Consider the following 25,564-nt stretch of genomic DNA (forward strand, 5'->3'; position numbering starts at 1 on the left):
AAAAAAAAAAAAAAAAAAAAAAAAAATACTATTTCACATATATTATTATATATGTACGTGTTTTACGAAAAGGGCTATTTTCAGATATTGGAATGAAAAACAAAATGAAATACGGCTTCGATTTTTTACTAATTCGATTAAGTCAATAAAAAAAAAAAAAAAAGAAGATATTGTAATTCCGCATTGTCCCTTTTTCGTAACTTCTTCTATGTGAATGTTTGCTGTTGTGGTTATATATATGTATACATAAATGTATATTGATAAACATATGTGCATACATAAACATATGTGTATGTTTGTACTTACATGACCAGAGAATAGTACTGAAAAACATTTGAGCATTAGTACATCATAACGAAATACAGCACTAAAGGAGCCTAACTTTTTTAAGCGTAAATGAGGGAAATACGAATACTCACATGAAACGGAATGGTAGCAAGTAACCACGGAGTTACATTCATATGAAACTCATTAGCGCGACGTAGAAGTAAAAAAATTTTCAGCAATGAAAAGCGTAGGCTGTAAAAGGTAACGTAGACATAAAAGGAAAAAGAGCTAATACGTAAAATGAGAAAAACTGCGCCAGAAATTAAGGAAAACTTAGATATGCTACATATATATGCACGTACACACACATATATATATATATACGAAGAGAGAAATAGGAAAGCTATATAAGGGATACCCAGGAGGAAAAAGATAAAAAAAAAGGAGAAAATTTTGTATATTTGACGTGTAAGGTGTAGTTGCATGTTTGAAGTTTAGCATTTATTATTATTATTATTATTATTATTATTATTATTATTATTATTATTATTATTATTATTATTATTATTATTATTATTATTATTATTATTATTATTATTATTATTATTATTATTATTATTATTATTATTATTATTATTATTATTATTATTATTATTATTATTATTATTATTATTATTATTATTATTATTATTATTATTATATTATTATTATTATTATTATTATTATTATTATTATTATTATTATTATTATTATTATTATTATTATTATTATTATTATTATTATTATTATTATTATTATTACTATTATTACTATTATTATTGTTATTATTATTATTTTTGTTTTTATTTTTATTTTTATTTTTTTTTTAAAGATGGACAGTGACATAATCGACGAAGAATTTGTGTACGGCAAAAATATTGAAAAGATAAAGAAAAAAAAAGCGCTAATCTTAGATTGCCTAAAAAGTGTAACAGACCCAGATTTAAAAAAGAATATTGTTGAGTTAAATTTTGTTCGTAATTTAAAAATAATTGAAAAGGAATGTAGAAAATATGACGTAAATTTTGATTTAAATTTGACAACTCCTGCCTGTCCTGTTAAGGAAGAATTAGTTGCAGAATGTAAAAAAAAATTGAGATTATATGAATGGATAGAAAATGTAAATATTAATATAACATTTATAAATTTTAATGAAAATAATAACAAAAGAAATCGAATTAATAAAATTGAAAATATTATATTAATATATAGTTGTAAAGGAGGAGTAGGGAAATCTTTTTTTTCAGTTAATTTTTCGTTTTACTTGAAAAAAAAAGGAGCATCCGTTGGACTTCTTGATGCAGATATTAATGGCCCGAGCTTACCCACATTACTTCCATTTGAACATACATACGCAAAATTTAAAAATACAAAAAAGACAAGGAATAATAAAATATTTTATGAAAAGGAGCTAGGTAATTATGACCATAGTGATGATTGTACAAGTGGTATATCAAAGAAGGAAATTGAACAAAAGCTGGATTTTTTGCATATCCCTATAGTTGATCATCACAATGAGAAATGGCAAAAGATCGATCAAATTAAAGGTGAGAGAGGGCAGGAAAGAGCAGATAGCAACGAGTTGAACAGTCACAGGGACAAAATTGGCGATATCTATGGAATTGATCGTATTTTTAACATTGACAACAGTGATAACGTTAATCGCACTAATAATGCTAATCGCACTAATAGTGCTAATCGTTCTAATCAACCTAATCGCAGTAGCACAATAAATTTGAAAGGTAATGATGATGATGATAAGGAATCGCAAAAGGTCGTGAGAGATCACGTGCCATACCAAAATTTGGGTGAAACGAAAAATAACGTGCACAGAATATCTTACGACCAGGGCAGTGTCAAGGATAAAGAAGTTTGTGAGGATGAACGAAACGACGAGAAGGAGGAAGAGGAGGAAAATGTGGATAGACAACCCATGATTGAACCATTAGTATTTAAAGATGTAAAATTAATGTCTTATGCGTATATAAAAAATAAAAAAAATTTAGGATTTGCTTCTTTTCGAGGGCCTATACTAAATGAATTAATAAACGAATTTATAAATCATGTAGATTGGGGAATCCTAGATTATTTAATTATAGACATGCCTCCAGGAACTAATGATATACATTTAAATTTATTTGAAACTGAAAAAATTGATGGAATTATTATGGTAAGTACCCCCAATGATTTATCTATTAATGATGTAGAAAAAGGAATAAACATGTGCAATTATTTTAATATACCAATAATTTGTCTGATTGTTAATATGAGTTATTTTATTTGTGATAGCTGCGATAAAAAACATTATATTTTTAATAACTGCAATATGGAGGATTTGAAAAAAAAATTTACTAAAGTGTACGACATTCCTTTTCATTCCTTGTTTGCAAGAAATGCGTACCAAGCTTGTGATAGCAGTGGTGATGGCAGTGGTGATGGCAGTGGTGATGGCAGTGGTGATGGCAGTGGTGATGGCAGCGGTGTACGTAGTGGTAGTCGTAGTGGTAGTCATAGTGGTAGTCATAGTGGTAGTCGTAATGGTAGTCGTAATGGTAGTCGTAATGGTAGTCGTAATGGTAGTCGTAATGGTAGTCGTAATGGTAGTCGTAATGGTAGTCGTCGTGATAGTCGTAATGATAGTCGTAGTGATAGTCATAGTGATAGTCGTAATGATAGTCGTAGTGGCAGTCGTAGTGGTAGTTATAGTGGTGGTTACAATGGCGTACGCAGTGATAGCCAAAATGGTAGTTGCAGTGACCGTAAAAGTGGTAGGACGAAGGGAGAGTTGAAATTCCCCTTTATTTTGGCCTTTGAAAAGCATTATTTAATTGACAAGCTAGAATGTATTTTTCAAAATATTATAAGACAAATTTCTATAATAAAAAATAATCATATGTTGAACTTACCATCTTTACAAATATATAACAAACAGTACATTCAACTATCCTTTGACTCGATAGAAAATAAATACGTCTTTGCAGATGATGTATTACTGTGTAATATTAAAGATATTCGATTAAAATGTACATGTGACATATGCAAATTAAATAGGAAAAAGAAAAATTACAAAAAAAAAAAATTTTTAAATCGTAATATTTATGTAAAGGATATTATAAAACTAGGTACGTACAATGTTAAAATTGTGTGGTCAGATCAGCATGTATCTGTTTACTCATATTCTTACTTGAAACATATTTTTCAGAAAAAAAGGCTCAGTGGGGGAAGTGCATATTGCCAGGTGAGCAACAGTGATAGGTATGAGTGGTAGATCTCGGTTATGCGGTGTGCAGACATGTGCACACTCCCATATACGCATGTTTCACTTATGTACGCAAACTCATTTGTGTTTACTGTTTTGTTTATGTCTTTATGTTCTTTACTTTATACTATTCATTCCTAGTGTAGTTATGCAAATAAAGCCCTCCAATATTGCACAGGTGAATGTAATCACATGTGCTATTTGTTTTTTTTTTTTTCTTTTTTTTTATCATTATGGACGTTGTTGAGACCACTTGATTGTTCATTTTGTAATTCTTTTAAAACCTGTATGATCTTTCAACTGATGGCTCTACCTCCTCGCGTGAGTGCATATATATATATGGCATCCCTGCACACACACACACACATATACATTATGCTTGCTCTTGCGATTGCACTTGCTATGTTTACTGCTATTACCACTTTTACTACCACTTCTATTTCTGTTTCAAATTATTTTCGAATTGGAAACTCGCCTAACGAGGGAACAGTGCGGATGTGAATGAATAGGACTGCACAAAACGCATTTTAAAAGGAAAACTTTACTTTAAAAAGTTTATGAACAAAAGCAAAATAATTTGTTTTTATTTTATACTTGCTTGTACTAAAAAGGAAAGCGAAAAACTTCTGTAAGGGGTATACATGTACATGAACATACGAATGTGCAGGTGTACATATATATATGCATATGCATACATGTATATGCGGGTATACGTATATGCGCATTTTTTTGCAAAAATGGGTATTCTCTCAGAATTGAATGTACTTGTTATTCGTAATTTCTAATGTACAAATTATAATATGAAAAAAGTTGTTCATGATAAGAGAACGAGTTAATGTTGTTATTACTGCGCGTGGTTCTTCCATCCGTACATATAGGCACACATATATGCATACACATATGTACACGTATATACACGCATACATGTATCAATACATGCACACGTACATCGCTGTAACACAACGATAGGAGGGTGGAAAAACGCAGAAAATTATGAAAAGGAATCAAGAAATAAGAAAAAAGGAAAATAAATCATATGCAAAATCAAAAATGCTATACAAATACATTTTTATGGTCAATACGGTAAATGCGCTAAACTTTTGAATGTACGGTTACAGGGAAACTATTCGCAAATACCTGTACACGTGCAAATGCACGGTTGTCGAGCGTTCACCTGTGTATGTGTATGTATATGTGTACGTATATGTGTATGTATATGTGTACGTATATGTGTATGTATATGTGTATGTATATGTGTATGTATATGTGTATGTATATGTGTATGTATATGTGTATGTATATGTGTATATGTATGTGTACGTGATTATGTATATGTTTGTGTGTGCGTTTGTGTGTGTGTTTGGATGTTTGTGGGTGTGGGTGTGGGTGTGGGGGAAGAGTTGGCTGGGTTTGCCATATTTGTGCTGTCTTTACTACAGGTTCGACCTGTATTGACATTTTGATCACCTTCTGGTTGATTTATATTATAATAAGACTGCAACTTAATTATATTCTCAATACATTTAGTAACATCCTCTACATTCATAATATCTTGCGTGTTCAGAAAATCCTCGTAATTTTTTTTTGACCATGAAATAGGGTCAAAATATATCCAAGAAGCACATTTTTCTATACTTGAATAATTTGATAAATTTTTAGGAGTAAACCATTTTTTATATATTATATGGTAGAGCCATTTTCTTATATATAGTTCAGAAGCAGCATAAGCTTGTAATACATCTCTCGGTATATTATAAAAAATATAAAAGAGGGTCTCTGTTTTTAATTTTAATAATAAAGATAAACGTATTTGAAAATGTGTATTTAAATAAGAATTTGGTTTTATAAAATAATCATCTTTATTTGTCGGATTATCTGATATAGGTGAATTAAATGAGGAGAAAAGGAAATCACGGGTATTTAAATCTAATCCTAATGTTGTTAAATCTGTTCCTAATGCTAAAATATTTAAATTTGGATTTGTCATTTTTATTACTTTTAGTATTCCTAATAATCCATAATTTGTTCTATTATATATTTTTGCCCTTTCTGTTGTTTCGTACAATATTTCTTCAAGTGAGAGATACTCGTCTTTCTCTTGTTTATATGTATGTTCAGTGCTTTTCTCTTTTTGGTCATCAATCAGTTTGTCCTTATGCATTGACTCATTACAGTTTGGAATCTTCTCCCCTTTGTCTATATTAACCTTTTCATAGACTTCTTTATCTTCATGTGAACTATTTTCCCTTTCCTCATTTGTGTGCTCGTCCAAAGGAAGTCTGTAGCATATATCGTCTCTATTATTCGCTTTCATTCTATGCGCATCCATAGTGTTCATTTTTTTTTCTACCTTTTTCTTTTCATTCTTTTTACAAGTTTTTCCACTTGTGCATCTTATTCTGTCACATGAGACGTCTGTTTGGTCATATGGGAAATCTGTTTGATCGCACGTTCCCTTGATATTATAATCGTTTGCATCATTCGTATGAGGCATTGCATTATGATCGTTCGCACTGTTAGAATTACCTTCATCAATGATGTTACTACTTCCATGTTCTTCCTTTTTATCCCCCCTACTTGACATTTTACTTTCCAAGGAGTATTCAAATTTCTCATTATTATATTCTGCACAAACATCCTGTAACTTATTATTTTTGCATAGTGTTAAATCATTACTAGTAGTATTGATTTGATTGATTTGATTGATTTTATTTACTTTATCTTTAGTCATACTATTTTCATTTAATTTTATATTTTTCTTATTCTTCTTACTTTTCAAATTATCTATATTTGTTTCACTACTTCGAATTGTATCTTCACTGTTTCTTTCATGTTTATTTTTACTGTTATTTGGATTGCCACTTTTCTTTAATTTTGTTTCCTCCTTTTTGTTTTCCCTTCTGTTAGTGGTAATACTAATCTCTTTATTTTTATTGTCATAATTCATACCATTGTTATTTCTACTAGTGCTAACAGAATTGTTGTTATATAAAATTTCTTGGTTCAAGTTAATATTTAATGCACTCTGTCTTTTCTCATTACATACTTTCCTGTAATTATCACATTCGTTGGTAATACATATACCTTTTTTTTTGGTCCATATATAGTTACCTTCTACATCATTATTGTGTTCATGAATGAGTAGATCTTTTTCCGTGTTACTGCTATCCTGTGGGTTGTCTTTAATATGATTTTCCCTTGCGTTTATTTTGTCTTTTTTGTTAATTTTGTGCATTTGACATTTTTCAAATATTTCGCATTTTTCGCATTTTTCGTACTTATCATTTTTTTCTTTTTTTTTCCTCTTGTCTTTATTCAGATTCTTTTCCATTGAATCTTTTGTTTCACTGATTCTATTTTCTTTTATGTGGGAAGAGAGAACAGATTCCTTTTGTAACATATCGGTGCTTTCGTTAATATATACTGAGTGTTTCACTTCATTATCCATGGGGTTGGAAATAGAGTTATCACTTATGTTATCTTCTATGTTTTCATCCATATATTCTATCCAGTGAATTTCGTTTTTCTCATCCTCTTTATCGTTCCTGCTATGTGTATTGCCATTGGTTGGGCTACTAATGCTATTAGTGTTGTTACTACTGCAGTTATGATCCTTTATCAAATCTGATACTTGTTCATTCGTTTCAATATCCAAATCGTTTATATCGTTAGAATCATTATCTTCATTTTTGTTATTTCCTTCTGTGTTTTTTTTTTTTTTTTTTTTTGACATTTTGATTGAATTCTTACTTTTTTCCCTTTTTTTTTCTTTATTTCCCTTACCCATAATATTGTACTTTCTTTTTATTTTGGGTCGTGATTTAAATAAAAAAAAAAAAAATAGGAATAATCAAAATTTTAAAATTGCATAAAGAGCTGCTATGCATATGCGGTATTACACGTGTTTGCATACATACGTTGCGTGTGCATATAGATATGTGTTTATGTCTGCGCTTAAGTCTGTGCATACGTATGTATGACTGCGCATCACAAGGCAACTACCTACTTAGTGGTACGTTCAGCTTTCGATGTATTATGCATGAGCATAACTGCTAAATCATTCCACCGATTGTAAATATTTATTTATAATATTTCTATCACATATACCCATATATGCGCTTGTATGTATGTACGTATTTATGCACGTATTTCTACTCAGTTTAACTATTTTTCTTTCATGCATATTTTACGTATGTACGCATTTATATCTCTAAAAAATAATAGAGCTACACTATAGGCTTGAAACCTTTTTTTTTTTTTTTTTTTACTTACAAAAACTATGTGAACTATTAGAAAAAAACATGTACATACTTATGATAAAAATGAGAACAGTGCAATTACTTTAATAATTTCCAAAAAGGAAAAGCACAAAACGAAAAGTACGTCATAACGTGTGCCTAAATTTGTGCGCTCATATGTATATATATATAAATGTATGCACGTATGCACGTATGCACGTATTTACATATGCACGTATTTACGTATGCCCTTATTTACATATGCACGTATTTACATATGCCCTTATTTACATATGCACGTATTTACATATGCCCTTATTTACATATGCCCTTATTTACATATGCACGTATTTACATATGTACGTATGACCATATGCACATATTTACGTATTCACGTTTGTACAAATGTGCAATGATACAAGTTTGTTTATGCCGACTTGAAAATGTTTTCATGAGTATTACCAGCACAACGTTTACGATATTTCAAAAAAAAAAAAAAATTATATATTTTTTATAAGGTCTTTAGAAAAAAGAGTAAAAATGAAACTTATTAAAGATGTATGAAAAATGCCTTTTCTAGGTAGACCTAAAATAACAATGTAAAAATTAAGAATGCTTAGTAGTTTATTTAAACGTCATTTGAATAACTAAAGAAAATGAAGCTTATATAAAAATTATAAGCTCATACATAAAAGACCCTTGATATATGCTATTATTTTACCAAGGGACAAATTTTTTTTTTTTTTTCTTTTTAATTGTATTGGAAGATATTATAAATTTTGATGGCATCACTAGAGTTTTTTTTTTTTTTAATTTGTACGGGATGTAACCTTATGTACACATTTAACTTTAGCGAAAAAAATTAAGAAATGTCATACGACAAGTTAATATTTATATAAAATTATGTTCAACATTATGTTCAACATTATGTTCAAAATTATGTTCAAAATTATATTCAAAATTATGTTCAAAATTATGTTCAAAGTTGTGTTCATAATTGTGTTCATAATTGTCAGCAAAGTGTAAATTGTGTACACACTATTTTTTTAATGCATAATAATACTAATTTAGTGCTGCTCAACGTGTTTATACAAATATATATATGTGCATGGGTATGTATTGACAATTTTGATTGTTAGATTTAACCTTTTTTTTTTTTTTTTTTTTTTTTTTTTTTTTTTTTTTTTTTTCTTTTTTTTTTTTTTCTTAAAATAATAATAAATTATAAATAATCTTATGTTTTTAAGAACAGGTGCTTATTTCCAAAACAAGAATATATTTTTTTATTCCTATGACTGTAAAGACTTCACTTTCATTCTTCGTTTTTTTATTTTTTTTTCTTATTACACAAAATTGAGTATCACGAAATGAACATATTAAATAAAGCGGAAAATGAATGAAAAAAGGGAAATTATTTTGACTATTCAATTGCTTTTTTTTTCCTACATTTTTTCTTTTTTTTTTTTTTTTTTTTTTTTTTTTTTTTTTAAGCACTTTTCTACGTAATAATTCAAAAAGTATATCTGTTATCTTTACCCTTTGTTATTTATTTTAATTATGTTGTATATGTACATATATGCCCTTATATGTAATTACATATATATTTACTAACTAATGTGTGTACACATGTTAAACATAAAAAAATATTATTCGTACACGGATAGATTTGTTTAATTTAACATTATCCATGCAAACACATGTATACGTGTGTACTTATATGTACATACAAATATATTCTTATGGATATATATTTATTTGTGTTCATAACTGTATGTAATAATGCAAAACTTTTCAGAAGAGCAATTTCAGTGAAAGGCAAGATCAACAACACGTAGTACTATTTGAACTTTTTCCTTTTATTAACAGTGCATTGCAGTGTATCCTAAGCATACTATTACATTTTTATTTTTCTTTTTGCCGTACGAGGATAACCAAAAATTATGAGGATAACCAAAAATAGTTTAACTTATTTTAATTTTTTTATTTATACATTTATTTTAATTAATACATTTATTTATTTATTTATTTGTGTTATTTTAATTAATTAATTACTTTATTTATTTATATATTTATTTATTGTATTTTAATTAATTTATTTATTTTATTTTTTTTTTTTAAAGTGGAACAAATATATTATTAATGTAGTACTGCCTCATCGATATGTTTTACTCAAATTATTTACTCGGCTTTATTTAAAAAAAAAAAGGAAAAAAAAAAAAAAATGAACCGTTTTCATAAATGGCATACATATCGGGTTGGACATCAAATATAGTTCTTCATAAATAATGAGGAAGCCTTCTTTTTCAAAACGATTTAAAATTCATTCAACTGGTGTATATATATAATTTAAGAATATTTTTATTTTTAAATTATGAATATATCCTAATTTTAATATAATAAAAAAAAAAAGAAAAAAAAGAAAGGTACTTTTTAAAATTTCCACCTAAAATTATCAGCTTCTTTTAAACATTTTTTTTTTTGTTTAACAAATAATTCCTATATCAAGAAAAAATTTATGCCACCTTTTATTTGCATTTTACGCCATTCGAGCTTCATTTATTACTACTGCTACTGCTATTACTACTAGTACAGCAACAACTACTACTGTTACTACTATTATTTCTTTTTTTTTCTTTTTTGTTATGTTAAATGCTTACCAATGTAATAGCTACGAAGTTTGAAAAGAGTGCTTCCAGCAGGTTAATAGAAAAAAAAAGAGAAGAAAAAAGATGAATGGGTAAACGTACACAGCCTATTTACACATACATGCATATACACACATATATACCCACGTACACACTACTTATGCACCTACATATATACCCCCCTTTATGACAATCTTTTACTTACCAAAAGCAATTAAGATATACCATACTGCAGAAAAGACGCAAAAAGTACAAACATACGTCCAAAAAAGAGGTAATAAAAAGAGAATACACACAAACATGCACATGAACATACATGCGTGTAAACATACGTGCGCAGTGAAAAGGAAACAACATTGATGTAATGAAGGTTCTAATATTTAAACAGACAAAATGAAATTAAAACTTATGCTTGAATGGTGTACAGTGGTAGCAATTAAAATTGTAATTGCGTCATTTTATTTCTCTGGTGTGGATATTAAAAATATGAAAGGGAAATACAAAGAGATTGAAAACATAAATAAAAAGGAGAATGTAATAAAGGAAATATTTTTGAATGAATTAAAGAAATTAAATTATATGAATAACAATGTTATAGCATTAAGTACATCAAGACATCATTTTAATTATAGGCATACGTGTAACTTATTGATTGCATATAAATACCTAAAAGATATAGGTGATATTATTGATACAAATATATTACTTATGATCCCATTTGATCAAGCTTGTAATTGTAGGAATATTATAGAAGGCACAATTTTTAAAGAATATGAAATATTTCCAAGTGAAAATTACGATATACATGTAAGAGATAATTTATATACAAATTTAAATATTGATTATAAAAATGATAATGTTAAGGATGAACAAATCAGAAGAGTTATTAGACATAGATATGATGCATTTAGTCCTAAAAAAAATAGACTACAAACGAATGGAAATAAACAAAAAAACTTATTCATATACATGACAGGTCATGGTGGTGTAAACTTTTTAAAAATTCAAGAATTTAATATTATGAGTTCCTTTGAATTTAAATTATATATACAAGAACTACTTATAAAAAATTTATACAAATATATCTTTGTGATCATTGATACATGTCAAGGATATAGTTTTTATGATGATATATTACATTTTATAAATAAATATACTATTAAAAATGTCTTTTTATTATCTTCATCTAATAGAAATGAAAATAGCTACAGTCTCTTTTCAAGTAAATTTTTAAGTGTATCAACAGTTGATAGATTTACTTATCATTTTTTTAATTATTTAGAAAATATTTATAGAATATATCCTGACGAACCACATAAAAATGCAAAATCTTTTTCCATGTTTAATATTTTGAATTATTTAAAAACACAACATTTAATATCACAAGCAACAATAAATAATTCCAAATTTAACTCATCCACATTTTTACATGATAAAAACATCCTTTTTTTTAATTCCAATTTGTTACCTATAAATAAGGATGATATGAACAAATCAACATATAACCAAAATGACAAGGACAGAAGAGATGACTCGTTTAATTCGAGAAAAACGTGTTTAGGTTATTTAACTTTATGTGGTCATATAAAAAGTCAAATATATGCAAATATGGCAAATCTATATGAAGATAGAAGCTATTACAGCAATAATATGGGGGTTTACCTGAAAGAAGAGTCCTATTTTACGGATTATTGTTTTACTTCCATTCACGTGAATGTAAACTATATGCTGAAAGTTTTAGTTTTTTTATTTTTCCTTTTCTTTTTTCTGCTCATTTTTTTGTTTAAGTGATGCGCCATGGGTGATGCTACTTTCTAACGCTTCAATGTTATTATGTTATTTTATCATTTCGTCATTTTATCATTTCGTCATTTCATTATTTCGGCATTTTATCATTTCGTCATTTTATCATTTCGTCATTTCATTATTTCGGCATTTTATCATTTCGGCATTTTATCATTTCGGCATTTTATCATTTCGGCATTTTATCATTTCGTCATTTCATTATTTTATTATTTTATTATTTTTGTAAAATTAACTTACTTTTCTGGAAATGACAGCATTATTTTTTTTTTAGTTTCAAAATAGAGCAACCATTGACGTTTTGCAGGTCATGTAATTTAAAAAAAAAAAAAAAATTAAGCTAAATTCGTAAATGGTTCATTACATATTTATACATGTGTGCAAATATGTTCAAAAAGAATACGATATACGTTCCGTTCGCAATTGGTTTGGTGCGGGGGGGGGGAGGGAAGGTAAGACACTGAAACGGATAAAAGATAAAAAAATAATATAGTGTAACATAATTGTGATACTAAAAAAAAAAACTAATGTATTTAACAAAACTGAAAGGAGAAAAATGAAAAGGATTATGAAAAGAATATTTCTTGAGGTTAAAAAAAAAATATTATGTTAGAGGGCAAATATATGCAGCCATTTTATTGAATAAAAAACAGAAGAATGAAGAATACTTTTCCATATTAAAGAGATTATTTGATTATTTTTAGATTACGAATACTCTTTTTTTCCAAAAGAAATTCATATTTTAAAAAAAGTAAAGTGTCTTCTTTTAAAGTATTATCATTTTGCCCACACTACACATACACAAAATGGAAAGAAAAAATAAAAAAAAAAAATATAAAAATATAAAAAAATAAAATACAAAGGTTTGTTTAAATGAATATACGGTAATGCATTAAAATGTTGAACGTATGAATTTTGTGTATTTCAAAAAAATTGCTTATAACATTTGGTTTTCCTATTAGAAAGGTGTATGACACCACTAAAATTACATTGCTTTTTTTTTTTTTTTACAAAAAAAAAATGGAAAAAATTAATGATAAAATGATAGGATTAAAATATGTTTACTGCTAGTACTTTATGAGAGGCGCACTTTGCATAATATGTTCCTCTTTTTTGACAACTCCAAAAGAGGAATAACCGAATTAACAGTTTCCAAGAGTTCATTATTCTGGTTGTTTAGCATTTTTTTATCTTTTTTATTAAATTTCAGCTTATAACAGTTTATGGCATCGATGCATAGTATTGCCAGGGCTCAAAAAAAGATGCAGTATTTTCATTTTTTCCAAATTTTTTTTAAAGCATACATATAAATGTACGTATGTGGGTTTCTGGATATATGAGTTGTATGGGTGTATGGGTTATGGGTGTATGGGTTATGGGTGTATGGGTTATGGGTGTATGGGTTATGGGTGTATGGGTTATGGGTGTATGGGTGTATGGGTGTATGAGTATATATGTATAAACGCATTAGCGTATTTTAATTTTTTTTCTTCTGAAGGTACATGGAATGTTTTTATATACAGAGATAAACAACAAACACCAAAAATTTTAATAGCAATGCTTAAAACTTTAAAATATACATTTTTAAATATTATGAAAAAAGTGGAAGCTCCAAGAAAAAGCTGTAAAAGTTTTTATTGATTTTTTCTTTTTTTCGCGCTCTATTAATGTGTTAATGTGTCAATGTACCGATGTGCCAATATGCGAACGTGTTTATGTGTTATTTTATTTTTTTTTTTTTGTTCTTTTTTGTACATTTTTGCACATTTTTGCGCTCATGATTTTTATTTACCTTAACAAGACAGCATGAATAAATAAATTTTTTGGTTGTATTTAAGAAAAAATATTAACGCGTCAGTACAAAAAAAAAAAAAAAAATATATAAAATTAAAGACAAAATATAATAAAAAAAATACACCTACTTTAATTTTAGTGTTTAGAAAAATTTACTATATTGAAGCAAAATTACCAAGTATCACCTTATGTTCATATATATGTACACATATATATATATATATATATTATATATATATATATATATATATATAATATATATATATATATATACATATATGCGAATATATGTATGTGTTCGTAGGCGTGTGAGTAAAATTGAAAAGAAGGGAAAAAGGTGCCAATTTTAATAAACCTAAATACATAAATCCTTTTAAGGATTTTGCCTGGTATGTGTTACTTTTTGTTATTTGCTGATACGTATCCATTTTGTATTGCACTTTAGAATTTATTACAAAATAGTCTAAGTCAATTTATAATAAAGGAAATATATGTATAACGCGAATATATGCATAAATAGTACTATGAAAAAAAAAAAATAAAAAAAAAAGGACACATATATAAGTGGGATATGTATGTTCCAAATAACTTATATGTACACAGTATAAAAATGGCACACTGTATTGTTTTATAAATACTTTTCACTGTCAGAATATACACACATAATATACGTGAGCATGTGTAAACAAGATTGGTGTGTGAACGCAAACATAAAAAAATATTTTCAGTTACACATTAGAAGCGGAAATATTCGTGCACTATTTTGAAATACAGTTAAATAATATTACTATTTTTAAAATTTTTTAAATATTTGTATTTTAATTGTATTTACCTGAAAATGTTATACGGTTATAAAAAAAAAAAATTTTTATTAGTTATAAATTCAGTATTATTTATACTATTTACTGTATTTATTTTATTTACATCTTTTACATTATTCGCTTTATTCACACTGTTTACACGATTTTCTCTTTATTTTTAAATGAATTAAAAGTAGTAAATACTCGTTCTTCAATTTTTCCTGCGATTTATTCGGCACAGACAATTTTCATAGCGCACACCATTGAAATAAAATTGCCATAGTGTTTTATGTTTATATACCATTCTGTAAAATTAAAAGGAAAATAGTAGTTCGCAAATTTTTTAAACAGAAGACAAACTACCAGTTATGTTAAAGTGATACATATTTTAGCAAAGTTAAAAATTTATGATAAATTAATGGTTTATTAATTTTCACCTAATCTCCTGTTATTTTTATCGTACATTTTACTCCATTTTACTGCTTTTTACTGCATTTTGCTCCATTTTGCTGTTATTTAATTAGACGTGTAGCAAAACAACGAAGTAAAAATAATTAATGCCTTAATTTATTTGGCACCATGTTTCGCAAAATCGCTTGTCTTTAATGAGTAACCGCTGCACCAACTTTTTGTTTTATCACATAGATATATTTGTATCTTGGGTGCGTGCCTACATGTACACAAATGCACTTTGCAACGCCGCACGCTACGTCTATACATTAATCAAAGCATGATGAAAATACATACGTTTTCAACATAATTTGTTTGTGGTTTTATTTGCGGTTTTATTTGCGGTTTTGTTTAAGGTTTTTATTTTTATTTCGGTGAAGTGTTCACATTAAATTTATTCATGTTTTTGAGTTTTTACAAAGGCTAAATTTTATTTGTTTATTTTTTTTTTTAACATAATGTATTCGCAGTGATCCTATTTGTATATCATCAGACAAATTAATTTACCCACCCGCATATACTATCAAATGAACATACTTTCCTTAGTTTGCTTCTTTACATTGTTTTGTTTTATTTTTTATTTTCATTTTATTTTTATTTTCATTTTATTTTTATTTGTTTTTTATTTTTATTTATTTATTTTATTTTTTTACGTGCTTATTAAGTCTCACTAATATACCATTATTTGATACTGTTTTAATTGAATTCTTTTTTCTTTTCTTTTTTTTTACTTTTGTTTTTCTTTTTTTTCTTCATATTTTATGCTTGTTAAACATTACATGTTTCTTTATGCCCAAATCGACTTGCCTACTTTGTTATAGTTTTCTTATAAAGTGAAATTTCCCAAGAAAATGGATATAAGACATGTAAAAGGTTGTGCATATTATGAAAGGGAAGATGAAATAGATTATAAAGATGAAATTAAAGAGGTTACAGAAAATTTAATATATGAGAGAAAAAAGAATTTTCAAGAACAAGACAATTATTGTTACAACTCCGCAATAAGTATATGTCCGAACGTTTATTGTAATATTTACACAGATTTATATAACTGGTTTGGTTTTAAAAATTGTAGGAAAATAGACATTGAATCTTTGAATACCTGTTTTACAGATATAACAAATGGAGGTGTAGGTTATTATGAAAAGCTGATAGTATTAGGAGGAAGAGTTTTAGAATTATATAGTGAATTACATTTTTTTAATAAATATAATTATGAAAAAGATGTAGAGATAGTTAATGATTTGAAAAATATTAAATCAATTAAAGAAGTTGTTTTTCATTATTTATATGTTCAAAAGAGAAAAAATCGTGTAATATATAAAAACAGTTTATATTTATTTGGTTATTCTTATCTGTATACACCATTATTTTTTAATAATAAAAATTCCATAATAAAATATGTTAAAGCATGTGTAGCATATGCAGTCAAATATAGTGGTTCAAATATTTTCTCGTGGATGCCTTCCTTAATTGAACATATACATCATGCACAAAAATTAAAGATTGCAGAAATAGAACAGGAAAACGAGTTAATACAAGATTTACAGGAATATTTTGGGTACCAATTTGACTACATATTACCAAGAATAGCAGAATGTTTTAGTTATCACAATATTTATATAACCAATTCCCACTTAACAGGACTACAAATAATTCGAATGTTTGCTAATGAGTATTTTTCCCTTTTGGCGGATGTAAGGAATTGGCCAAATGACTGTTTATAAATTTGAGACTGCATGAGTTATGCTGTTTGTGTGGCGTGTACGTGCACGTAGATATGCATATTTGTATATATGTATATATAGTACATGTGTACATATTACATATATACATAGTACATGAATACATAGTAGATGTATAACATAGTACATGAATACATAATACATGTACATACGTAAACACACTTTTAAATATATATAAATGCACAATACACACACTAACCCTGCACTACGACGAACGTTTTTCCTCTATTCGTGGATTAAAAATGAGTGCATAATTTTTTTTTTTTTTTTTTTTTTTTTTTGTTGCTTACGTAGGACGTGAACATAAACGGAAAGGAAAAAGTAGTATGGGTGCGAGAGGAGACTGAAGCCTTTTTGAATTCCAAATGTATTGAAATCTTTAGTGGATGCATGATATCATTGAACAAATATTTAAATGAGAAAAATGTACAAGTATCTAAGATAAGGAACATATTCGAAATGATATTATCATCCTGTTGGGTTTTAGGAAATGAAAAGAAAAATAAAATATGGGTAAAGGCTTTAATACAAAGATTAAGACAAGTGCAGTTATTAACTCAAATAACTACTATAGAAAAGTGGTCTTATAGTATAAAAAAATATAATGATATTAATATAAGTAATTTTGTAAAAGATATATACAACTTTAATAATATAAATGGAAGTATATTATCACCTTTCCAGTTACAAAATATTAATGTTTATTTACCTCCAAAGGAGGTTATGTTAAAACAGATTCCTTATTATACTACTATTGCTGATAAATATAAAGATCGGTATCAGCAAGCAGATAATAACAAAGTGAAGGGAAAAAAAGACTGCCAACTTTATAATGCATTGAACAATATTTCGAAAAATATATATATGCATTTCAAACCTAGGAAGCAGACAAATGTTCATTCAGCTAGTGTGAAAAAGCTAGTCTACACGAATAAGGAGGACCCATATGCAGGTTAGAAAGGAGGCAAGCATTTCAGTGTGCATATGCATGTTGAGCAGTGCCATGTGTACGCGCACATGTACGTATATACATATGTTTATGTATATATATACGTATATGCATATATATATATATATAGCTGCACACTACTAAGCGGGTGTGCGGATTTGCGAGAGGTTTCCGCTTACGATATCAACCAACAAGGTATTAAATTACAAATGTTTATTTATTTGTCATTCCAACACAGATATGAATTATCACAAACTTAAAGCAAATCTTGAGGAAGATGAGTCTTCAAACGAAGGATATGATGATCTTGTGAACATGGACGAGGAAGAAGTATTTTTTCCCAATAAAAAAATGAACATAATAAAATCAGAAAGAAATAAAAAAAATGGAATCCCTGTTAAAATAAAATATATTAGAGATGCAAACAATGATGAAAATTCTAAATATGTCATAGAGATACCAAAAAAAGACCTGACACAAAGAGGGAGTAAAAATCATGTAAAAGCTGGTAAGATATAAAATAAAAAAATAGAAGTTTATGTGTAAATTTTAGTTAATAATGCATAAAAAAAGTATCTAAAATTTGGTGCAAAAAAAAAAAAAAAAAAAAAAAGAAAAAAGATATGTCCACACTATTTCGTTGTTTTACGCGTGCATAAATTTAGATATATATATATATATATAAGAACATATGACGATGTTTTTTATGTTTTATTCTCAGTGCTTTGGGGAAACGGCAAAAAAGGCTTAGAAATTAAGCTACCGGCTGCAAGCAACTTTATATCACAGATGAAAATTAAATGAAAAAAAGTCTACAAGTAAAATACAATTCTGATATAATATAGTTCAAAAAGTAAAATAAAATAAAAAAATTTTTTTTTTTTTTTTTTATATGTTAATTTAGTATTAAAAATTTAATCTTACATAACTTTTACCTTGTATCATAATGTATGTGTAGTCGTAGTTCATATATTAAATTATGTCAAGCATGTTTTGCTATTTTTTAGTAAATCTTGTACATCGTGTTCATCATTTTTTTTTTTTGTTCATTTCGGAATATGACGCAGTTATATATTCACATATATATATATATATATGCATCCAAATACAGAGCTCAAAAGTTTTCTCATATTTTTTTGGAATACTACAACGTCATAATGATTTTTTTTCATTTATATAAAGTGAAAAATCAAAGCTAATAAACAGTGCTCCCTATAGGGAAATCTTTCAAAAAGGCATGAAAAAAAAATAAAATACAAACAAAACAAACAAAACAAACAAAGCAAACAAAACAAGCAAAACAAACAAAGCAAACAAAGCAAACAAAGCAAACAAAACAAACAAAGCAAACAAAACAAACAAAACAAACAAAACAAACAAAACAAACAAAACAAACAAAAAAAACAAAAAAAACAAAAAAAACAAAACAAAAATAATGAATAGAAAAGTAATAAAAAGAAGTAATGAAAAATAAGTAAATGAAAAAAAAAAAAAAAATTAAATATTGTATAGTTCTAGGACATAAAATAATAAGAAGATACGTAAAAACGTAAAGCTAAAAAAAAGGAAAATTCAGGCAACCAATATTTTCATAAGAACGTTAAAAAAAAAAGGAAAAAAAAAAATAGGAAAAATCAAAATTAGCATATTATTAACCTGTTTGTTCGTAAAAAACAATATATGTATGTATATATGTATGTATATATGTATGTATTTATATGTATTGCAAAAACACAATAAAGGCACAACACTAAGATCAATGTTATAGGGTTAATATAACGTGAACAAAAAAAAAAAAAAATAATATAAAATATATACATTTTTATTTTATAAAAAAAAATGTAACATATGCATATATACATATATAAATATATACATATATACATATATACATATATAAATATATACATATATACATATATACATATATACATATATACATATATACATATATACATATATATATATATATATCTATATCTATGTATATATATAGATGTATAGATAGATATAGATATAGATATACATGTACATAGAGAAATTTCAGAAATAAATACATTAGAAAAAGGGAGAAGTAAAATATTTCCAAATATGCCAAAATATAGCATTTACTGTAAAACGAAAAAAAAAAATATATTTATACATAACAATACATGTCAGTGGTAATTAAATTTGTTTGTTATAAAGAATAACATAAAACCTTTTCAAAAATCATATTTTGTAGAAAACTTTTTTGTATATAAAAAGAAAAAAAAAATAATAATAACATCAAAAATATAGTTGGAGAAAAAGCGAAAAGAAAACATAAATTTTATAGGATTAATACTACGAAGAAACAGGCAACACAAATATATATATATGCATTCATGTAAAATATAGAAATTGAGATAAACAAATATATAAAATTTAGGAGAGGAAGAAAATAAAAAACACAGTATAACGATATATAGTAAAATAAAGAGAAACAAATAGATATAAATCGTAACACAACGAAAAAGAGTAGAATAAAAAAAAATATAAAAAAGTACAAAAAAATGGATAAGCTAATATCATGCAACAAGATCAAATTGACTGTTGTTTTGGTGGGAGGTTTATGCTCTCTAGCATTATATCATATGAAAAAGAAAATAAAATTTTCTCAATTTCTATTTTCGAAAAAATGGTTTAGCGAATTTTCATTGATGTGGCCAGGACAAGCATTTAGTCTGGAAATAAAAAAAATTATTCACCAAGCCAGATCGAAATACCAAGTAATGTATACACGTATATGTATGTACATGCACATGTATATATATATATATATGTATGTTATTTTATGGGTTTTTTAAAAATGTGTATAATATTCAGCTGATTTTTCCTTTATATTTCAACTGTTAGGTCATAAAACAAATTGTTGGCAGCTTTTTTTTTTTTTTTTTTTTTATTATTTTTATTTGCTTTTTTAAAATATGTGTATATGTATTTTTATGAATATTTATTAAACGTCTTATGTGAATAGAACCCATCTAAGTTTTATGAAGCAATTTTATATGTGCTATTTTTAGCACAATGTATTTTGCTTACCCGTTTGTATGCATATAAATGAGCATATATTTATACATATATGCATATATATATGTACATGCACATGCGCATGTTCCAATTCGTTTAATGTTAATTACATCTGTTTGATTGCAAGGGAAGAAGTTCAACATGTAGCCATATTTCATAAGAAAGGAGATAAAAAAGCTTGTTCAATTAATAAAAAAAATATGAACAGTTAATATTTTTTTTTTTTTTTTTCACATTGTTTATTTTTTTTCTGCTTATTTGTAGAATATATTAGTCTTTGAAAGTACCACTTTTGGGAATGTATTAGTGTTGGATGGTGTAATCCAATTAACAGAAAAAGACGAGTTCGCTTATCACGAAATGATGGCACATATACCAATGACAATTGCAAAAGAGCCCAAGAATATTTTAGTTGTAGGAGGAGGTGATGGAGGAGTAATAAGAGAATTATGTAAATATAAAACTGTTGAAAATATAGACATTTGTGAAATAGATGAAATGGTTATAGATGTATGTAAAATGTTTTTTAAAAATATTAGTTGTGGTTTTGAAGATAAAAGAGTAAATGTGTTTATTGAAGATGCTAGTAAATTTTTAGAAAATGTAACGAACACATATGATATTATAATAGTAGATAGTTCAGACCCCATCGGGCCTGCGGAATCTTTATTCAACCAAGATTTTTATGAAAAAGTATACCATGCACTGAAACCCATTGGTTATTGTGTTGCGCAGGTAACGACGAGAATTTATGTGTTTACATGTGATTACATATAATAAAATGTACAATGATTTTTTTATTTATTTTTTTTATTCTTTTACACCTGTGCAGATTTTGGTTTGTTAACATTTGATAACCTCTTTGCAATTTTTTTTTTTTTAATTTCCATATTTTTTAATTTCCATATTTTTTAATTTCCTTATTTTCTAATTTCCCTATTCTTTAATTTCTTTATTCTTTAATTTCTTTATTCTTTAATTTCTTTATTCTTTAATTTCTTTATTCTTTAATTTCTTTATTCTTTAATTTCCTTATTTTTTAATTTCCTTATTTTTTAATTTCCTTATTTTTTAATTTCCATATTTTTTAATTTCCTTTTTTTTTTATTTTTAATTAGTGCGAATCTTTTTGGATACACGTAGGAACAATAAAAAGTATGATGGGATACGCGAAAAAATTATTTAAAAAGGTAGAATATGCAAATGTTTGTATTCCAACCTATCCGTGTGGATGTATAGGTACGTTCGCTTATTGCAAATAATTTTATACATATATACACGGTCCATGTATTTATAAATGATGAATTCATGAAAAAGGAAATTCTTGAAATATAGATGAGAATGCACAATGAATGTGAGATAAATATTTGGGTATTCTTCATATTTATTCGCATGATTCATTCAGATGGAAGACGTAAATACGTGTGTTTATATACGTATATATGCATGCGTACATGCATATATATAGTATATATTCATATACATAATACCCATACCCATACGCTATACGCGTGTATAGTATAAACTGTGTTTACTCATATATACCCCCCTTATTTTATTTTATTTTTTTACAGGCTTACTGTGCTGCTCCAAATCAGACACAGGTATGTCAAAACCAATCAAAAAATTAGAAACAAAGGAATTTTTAGATTTGAAATATTATAGTTATAAAAATCATAGCGCATCATTTAGGTTACCATCATTTGTTTTAAAGGAGATTGAAAATGTCTAATGTTTAATTTGTAATATTGTACATCGTACACATTATACAAATATACATTATATACGAACGCACCATTAAGTTCATTTGTAGAAGACGCTTATGTGTGTATATATTTAAATACATATAAATATATATACACATTTATATGTGAATATATATATGCATATGTGGTACCTGGACAACTCTTTTTGAAGAATAAAAATTTTTGTTTTGTCCCCTTTTTTCATTTTTTATACTTGTAAATTTTGTTATTACTCAGTCCATGCGACGAAACAGGAAATGGGAGAAAATATATAACCCCTTTTATATATATATGTGCGCACATAAACATATGTACGGTGAAAAAAGGAAAAAATATTACATACATACATACATACATATATATATATATATATATATATATTTTTTTTTTTTTTTTTTTCCTTTTTTTATCCTTTTTTTTGAAATATTTACATAAAGTTTTATAACAATTAATTTTATTTTGAAATCATAAAAACGAAAAACTGTTTAAAAAAACAAATTTTGTAGATATGACGCAAAAAATATTGTATATATTTGAATTCAATGGTAAATTCTCACATAATTTTTTTATACCGCAAGTGTACACATATATATCCATATATATATATATATATATATATATATATAATTCTTCATTTGTATTATTTTCTTTTTCTTTTTTTTTAAATTTCATTTTGAAGTTCTACCATTATATAAAAATAAATACAACATAGATAAGAAAAATAGTATTACTTTATTATTCCTCCTCCTTCGCGTCTTTTGTACAAGCTTAAAAATGTATAGCAAGACTATTTATTTTTTTTATTTATCATAAAAATAATTTATGCTATAATAAAAGTTTATTATATATTTAAATTTGTATAAACTTTTTATCCAACTACATGAAAATAAAATATAATTATTCGTCCATAAATAAAATTCAACATTTTTTTCAGTACAAAATATAAATAAACATTCATATATCTTATGTACATCCTATTATAGGAAAAAATTAAAGTTTGCCCTTCAAATAAGCATCAAGCAGTAAAGTCTAATTAACAATCAAAGCAAAAACAAAGATAGATGTATATATATGTAGATATGTATATATTAAGCACATTTTGAAACATATTATATATATAGGCATAAATGGACCCCATTTTTGCCAATCATTATTATGCTAACGCGAAAAACTGCAAAAAGATGCGAAAAAATTAAGAGAATTACTACAGTAAAACTTTACCTGAGGTACATTAATAAAAACCTTTGTCCTCTTTTTTTTTTTTTTTTTTCATAAAAATGTAATTACAAAAGAATGGTATAAAAATTATTTTTATATATTATTTTGACAAAATAATATATTATTCATATATATATATTATATATATATATAGTTCTATTATGTGGAATAATTTTTTTTTTTTTTTTTTTTTTTTAATGCACTGATCCATTTTATGACTTGATGTACAAGCATGCAGCTTTTCAATTTTATTACTTTTTATATCCTTACATAATATAGGATACTATCTCCTACGAAAAAAATCAATTTTCGTAATGCCATAAAATTAAAAATATAGATATATTTAACCACATGAAAAAATTAAATTTAATTATGTAGTAGTACATAATATAGTGCTAAATCGTTTGCAATATATATTTATATAAATATATATGTACAATATTATGTAATGCCTACATATCATATAAGAACACAATAATGTATACAAAATTATATATACATATATTTATATAATACTATATTTTATAAACATAAAATATATAAATAATTATACATGTATAAATAATTATACATATATAAATACATAAATATTCGATTAAACATCTTATCTTATATATCTTGTAATGGTATGCATGTAAGAACTTTATAAAGTTACTATAACTGCTTTATTAATTCCTATATTAAGTGCTATCTTAATTGCTATAATAAAGTTCTGTGTTAATTGCTATAATAAAGTGATATGTTAATTGCTATAATGAAGTGCTATGTTAATTGCTATAATAAAGTGCTATGTTAATTGCTTTATTATATTACTTTACTAAGTGCTTTACCAATTATATTACTTTACTATTTGCTTCATTAACAGCTTCGTAATTACTTGCTATCCCTTTAGAGCATTATCTTAATTTTAGCAATATAAATATGTATTTTAATATATACATAAATAGATATATTTTAAGAAAAAAAAATAAAGGTATATAGCACAGTTTATTATTTTATTTTAATATGTATTTATTATATGTTATGTATATATAATTATTATATATATAGAATGCACAAATAAAAAAATTAATTTTTTTTTTTTTTTATACTTATTCGTATAGTTATTTAACTGAATAAGGAAAACAAAAAAACAGCTTGAAAAGGAATTTTTTTTTTTTTTTTTTTTTTTATATCGTTATTGATTTAACATGAAAAAGAAAAATTAAAATTTTAAATATATATAGTTAATATGTTTTATTATAACATATAACATATTTAAAGTTATATAAGCATATATAGTAATATATATATATATATTATATATATATAATACATATTTATATTTGTATATATTTATATACAAATATATGTTTACATACTTTAATTTTAACGTTCAGAATTCAGAGATCACCGCTAATTAATTTTTATAACTTTCAGCTGAAGCCTTTTTTTTGAATATATTTATATAAATAAAAAATATAAATATATAAATATATATAATATAAATATATATATATAAGTATAAATATATAAATATATATATATATATAAATATATAAATATAAATATATATATATAC

The 25,564-nt window shown here is 25.7% G+C and overlaps 5 protein-coding genes across 5 annotated transcripts; 4 read left to right on the forward strand and 1 right to left on the reverse strand.

Moving 5' to 3' along the window:
• Nucleotides 1-1,138: 1,138 nt before the first annotated feature.
• MKS88_002888 (Fe-S cluster assembly protein) lies at nt 1,139-3,574 on the forward strand (the record flags this gene model as incomplete). Its single annotated transcript, XM_067215935.1, has 1 exon — nt 1,139-3,574. The coding sequence occupies one exon, from the start codon at nt 1,139-1,141 to the stop codon at nt 3,572-3,574; it is 2,436 nt and encodes an 811-aa protein (XP_067073464.1).
• Nucleotides 3,575-4,889: 1,315 nt separating this feature from the next.
• On the reverse strand, nt 4,890-7,352 carry MKS88_002889 (CCR4-NOT transcription complex subunit 2; the record flags this gene model as incomplete). The annotated part of the gene is made up of 1 exon (XM_067215936.1): nt 4,890-7,352. One exon carries the CDS (start codon nt 7,350-7,352, stop codon nt 4,890-4,892), a length of 2,463 nt encoding a protein of 820 aa, XP_067073465.1.
• A 3,489-nt stretch (nt 7,353-10,841) lies between these two features.
• MKS88_002890 (GPI-anchor transamidase) lies at nt 10,842-12,239 on the forward strand (the record flags this gene model as incomplete). The annotated part of the gene is made up of 1 exon (XM_067215937.1): nt 10,842-12,239. The coding sequence occupies one exon, from the start codon at nt 10,842-10,844 to the stop codon at nt 12,237-12,239; it is 1,398 nt and encodes a 465-aa protein (XP_067073466.1).
• A 3,907-nt stretch (nt 12,240-16,146) lies between these two features.
• Nucleotides 16,147-18,793, forward strand: MKS88_002891 (uncharacterized protein; the record flags this gene model as incomplete). The annotated part of the gene is made up of 4 exons (XM_067215938.1): nt 16,147-16,992; nt 17,335-17,992; nt 18,228-18,497; nt 18,711-18,793. The coding sequence occupies 4 exons, from the start codon at nt 16,147-16,149 to the stop codon at nt 18,791-18,793; spliced, it is 1,857 nt and encodes a 618-aa protein (XP_067073467.1).
• Nucleotides 18,794-20,523: 1,730 nt separating this feature from the next.
• On the forward strand, nt 20,524-22,772 carry MKS88_002892 (spermidine synthase; the record flags this gene model as incomplete). The annotated part of the gene is made up of 4 exons (XM_067215939.1): nt 20,524-20,739; nt 21,305-21,775; nt 22,159-22,279; nt 22,615-22,772. The coding sequence occupies 4 exons, from the start codon at nt 20,524-20,526 to the stop codon at nt 22,770-22,772; spliced, it is 966 nt and encodes a 321-aa protein (XP_067073468.1).
• Between the last annotated feature and the right edge of the window lie 2,792 nt (nt 22,773-25,564).

Source organism: Plasmodium brasilianum, chromosome 9, assembly GCF_023973825.1.
Source record: "Plasmodium brasilianum strain Bolivian I chromosome 9, whole genome shotgun sequence".
In the NCBI taxonomy this organism is placed as follows: Eukaryota; Apicomplexa; class Aconoidasida; order Haemosporida; family Plasmodiidae; genus Plasmodium; species Plasmodium brasilianum.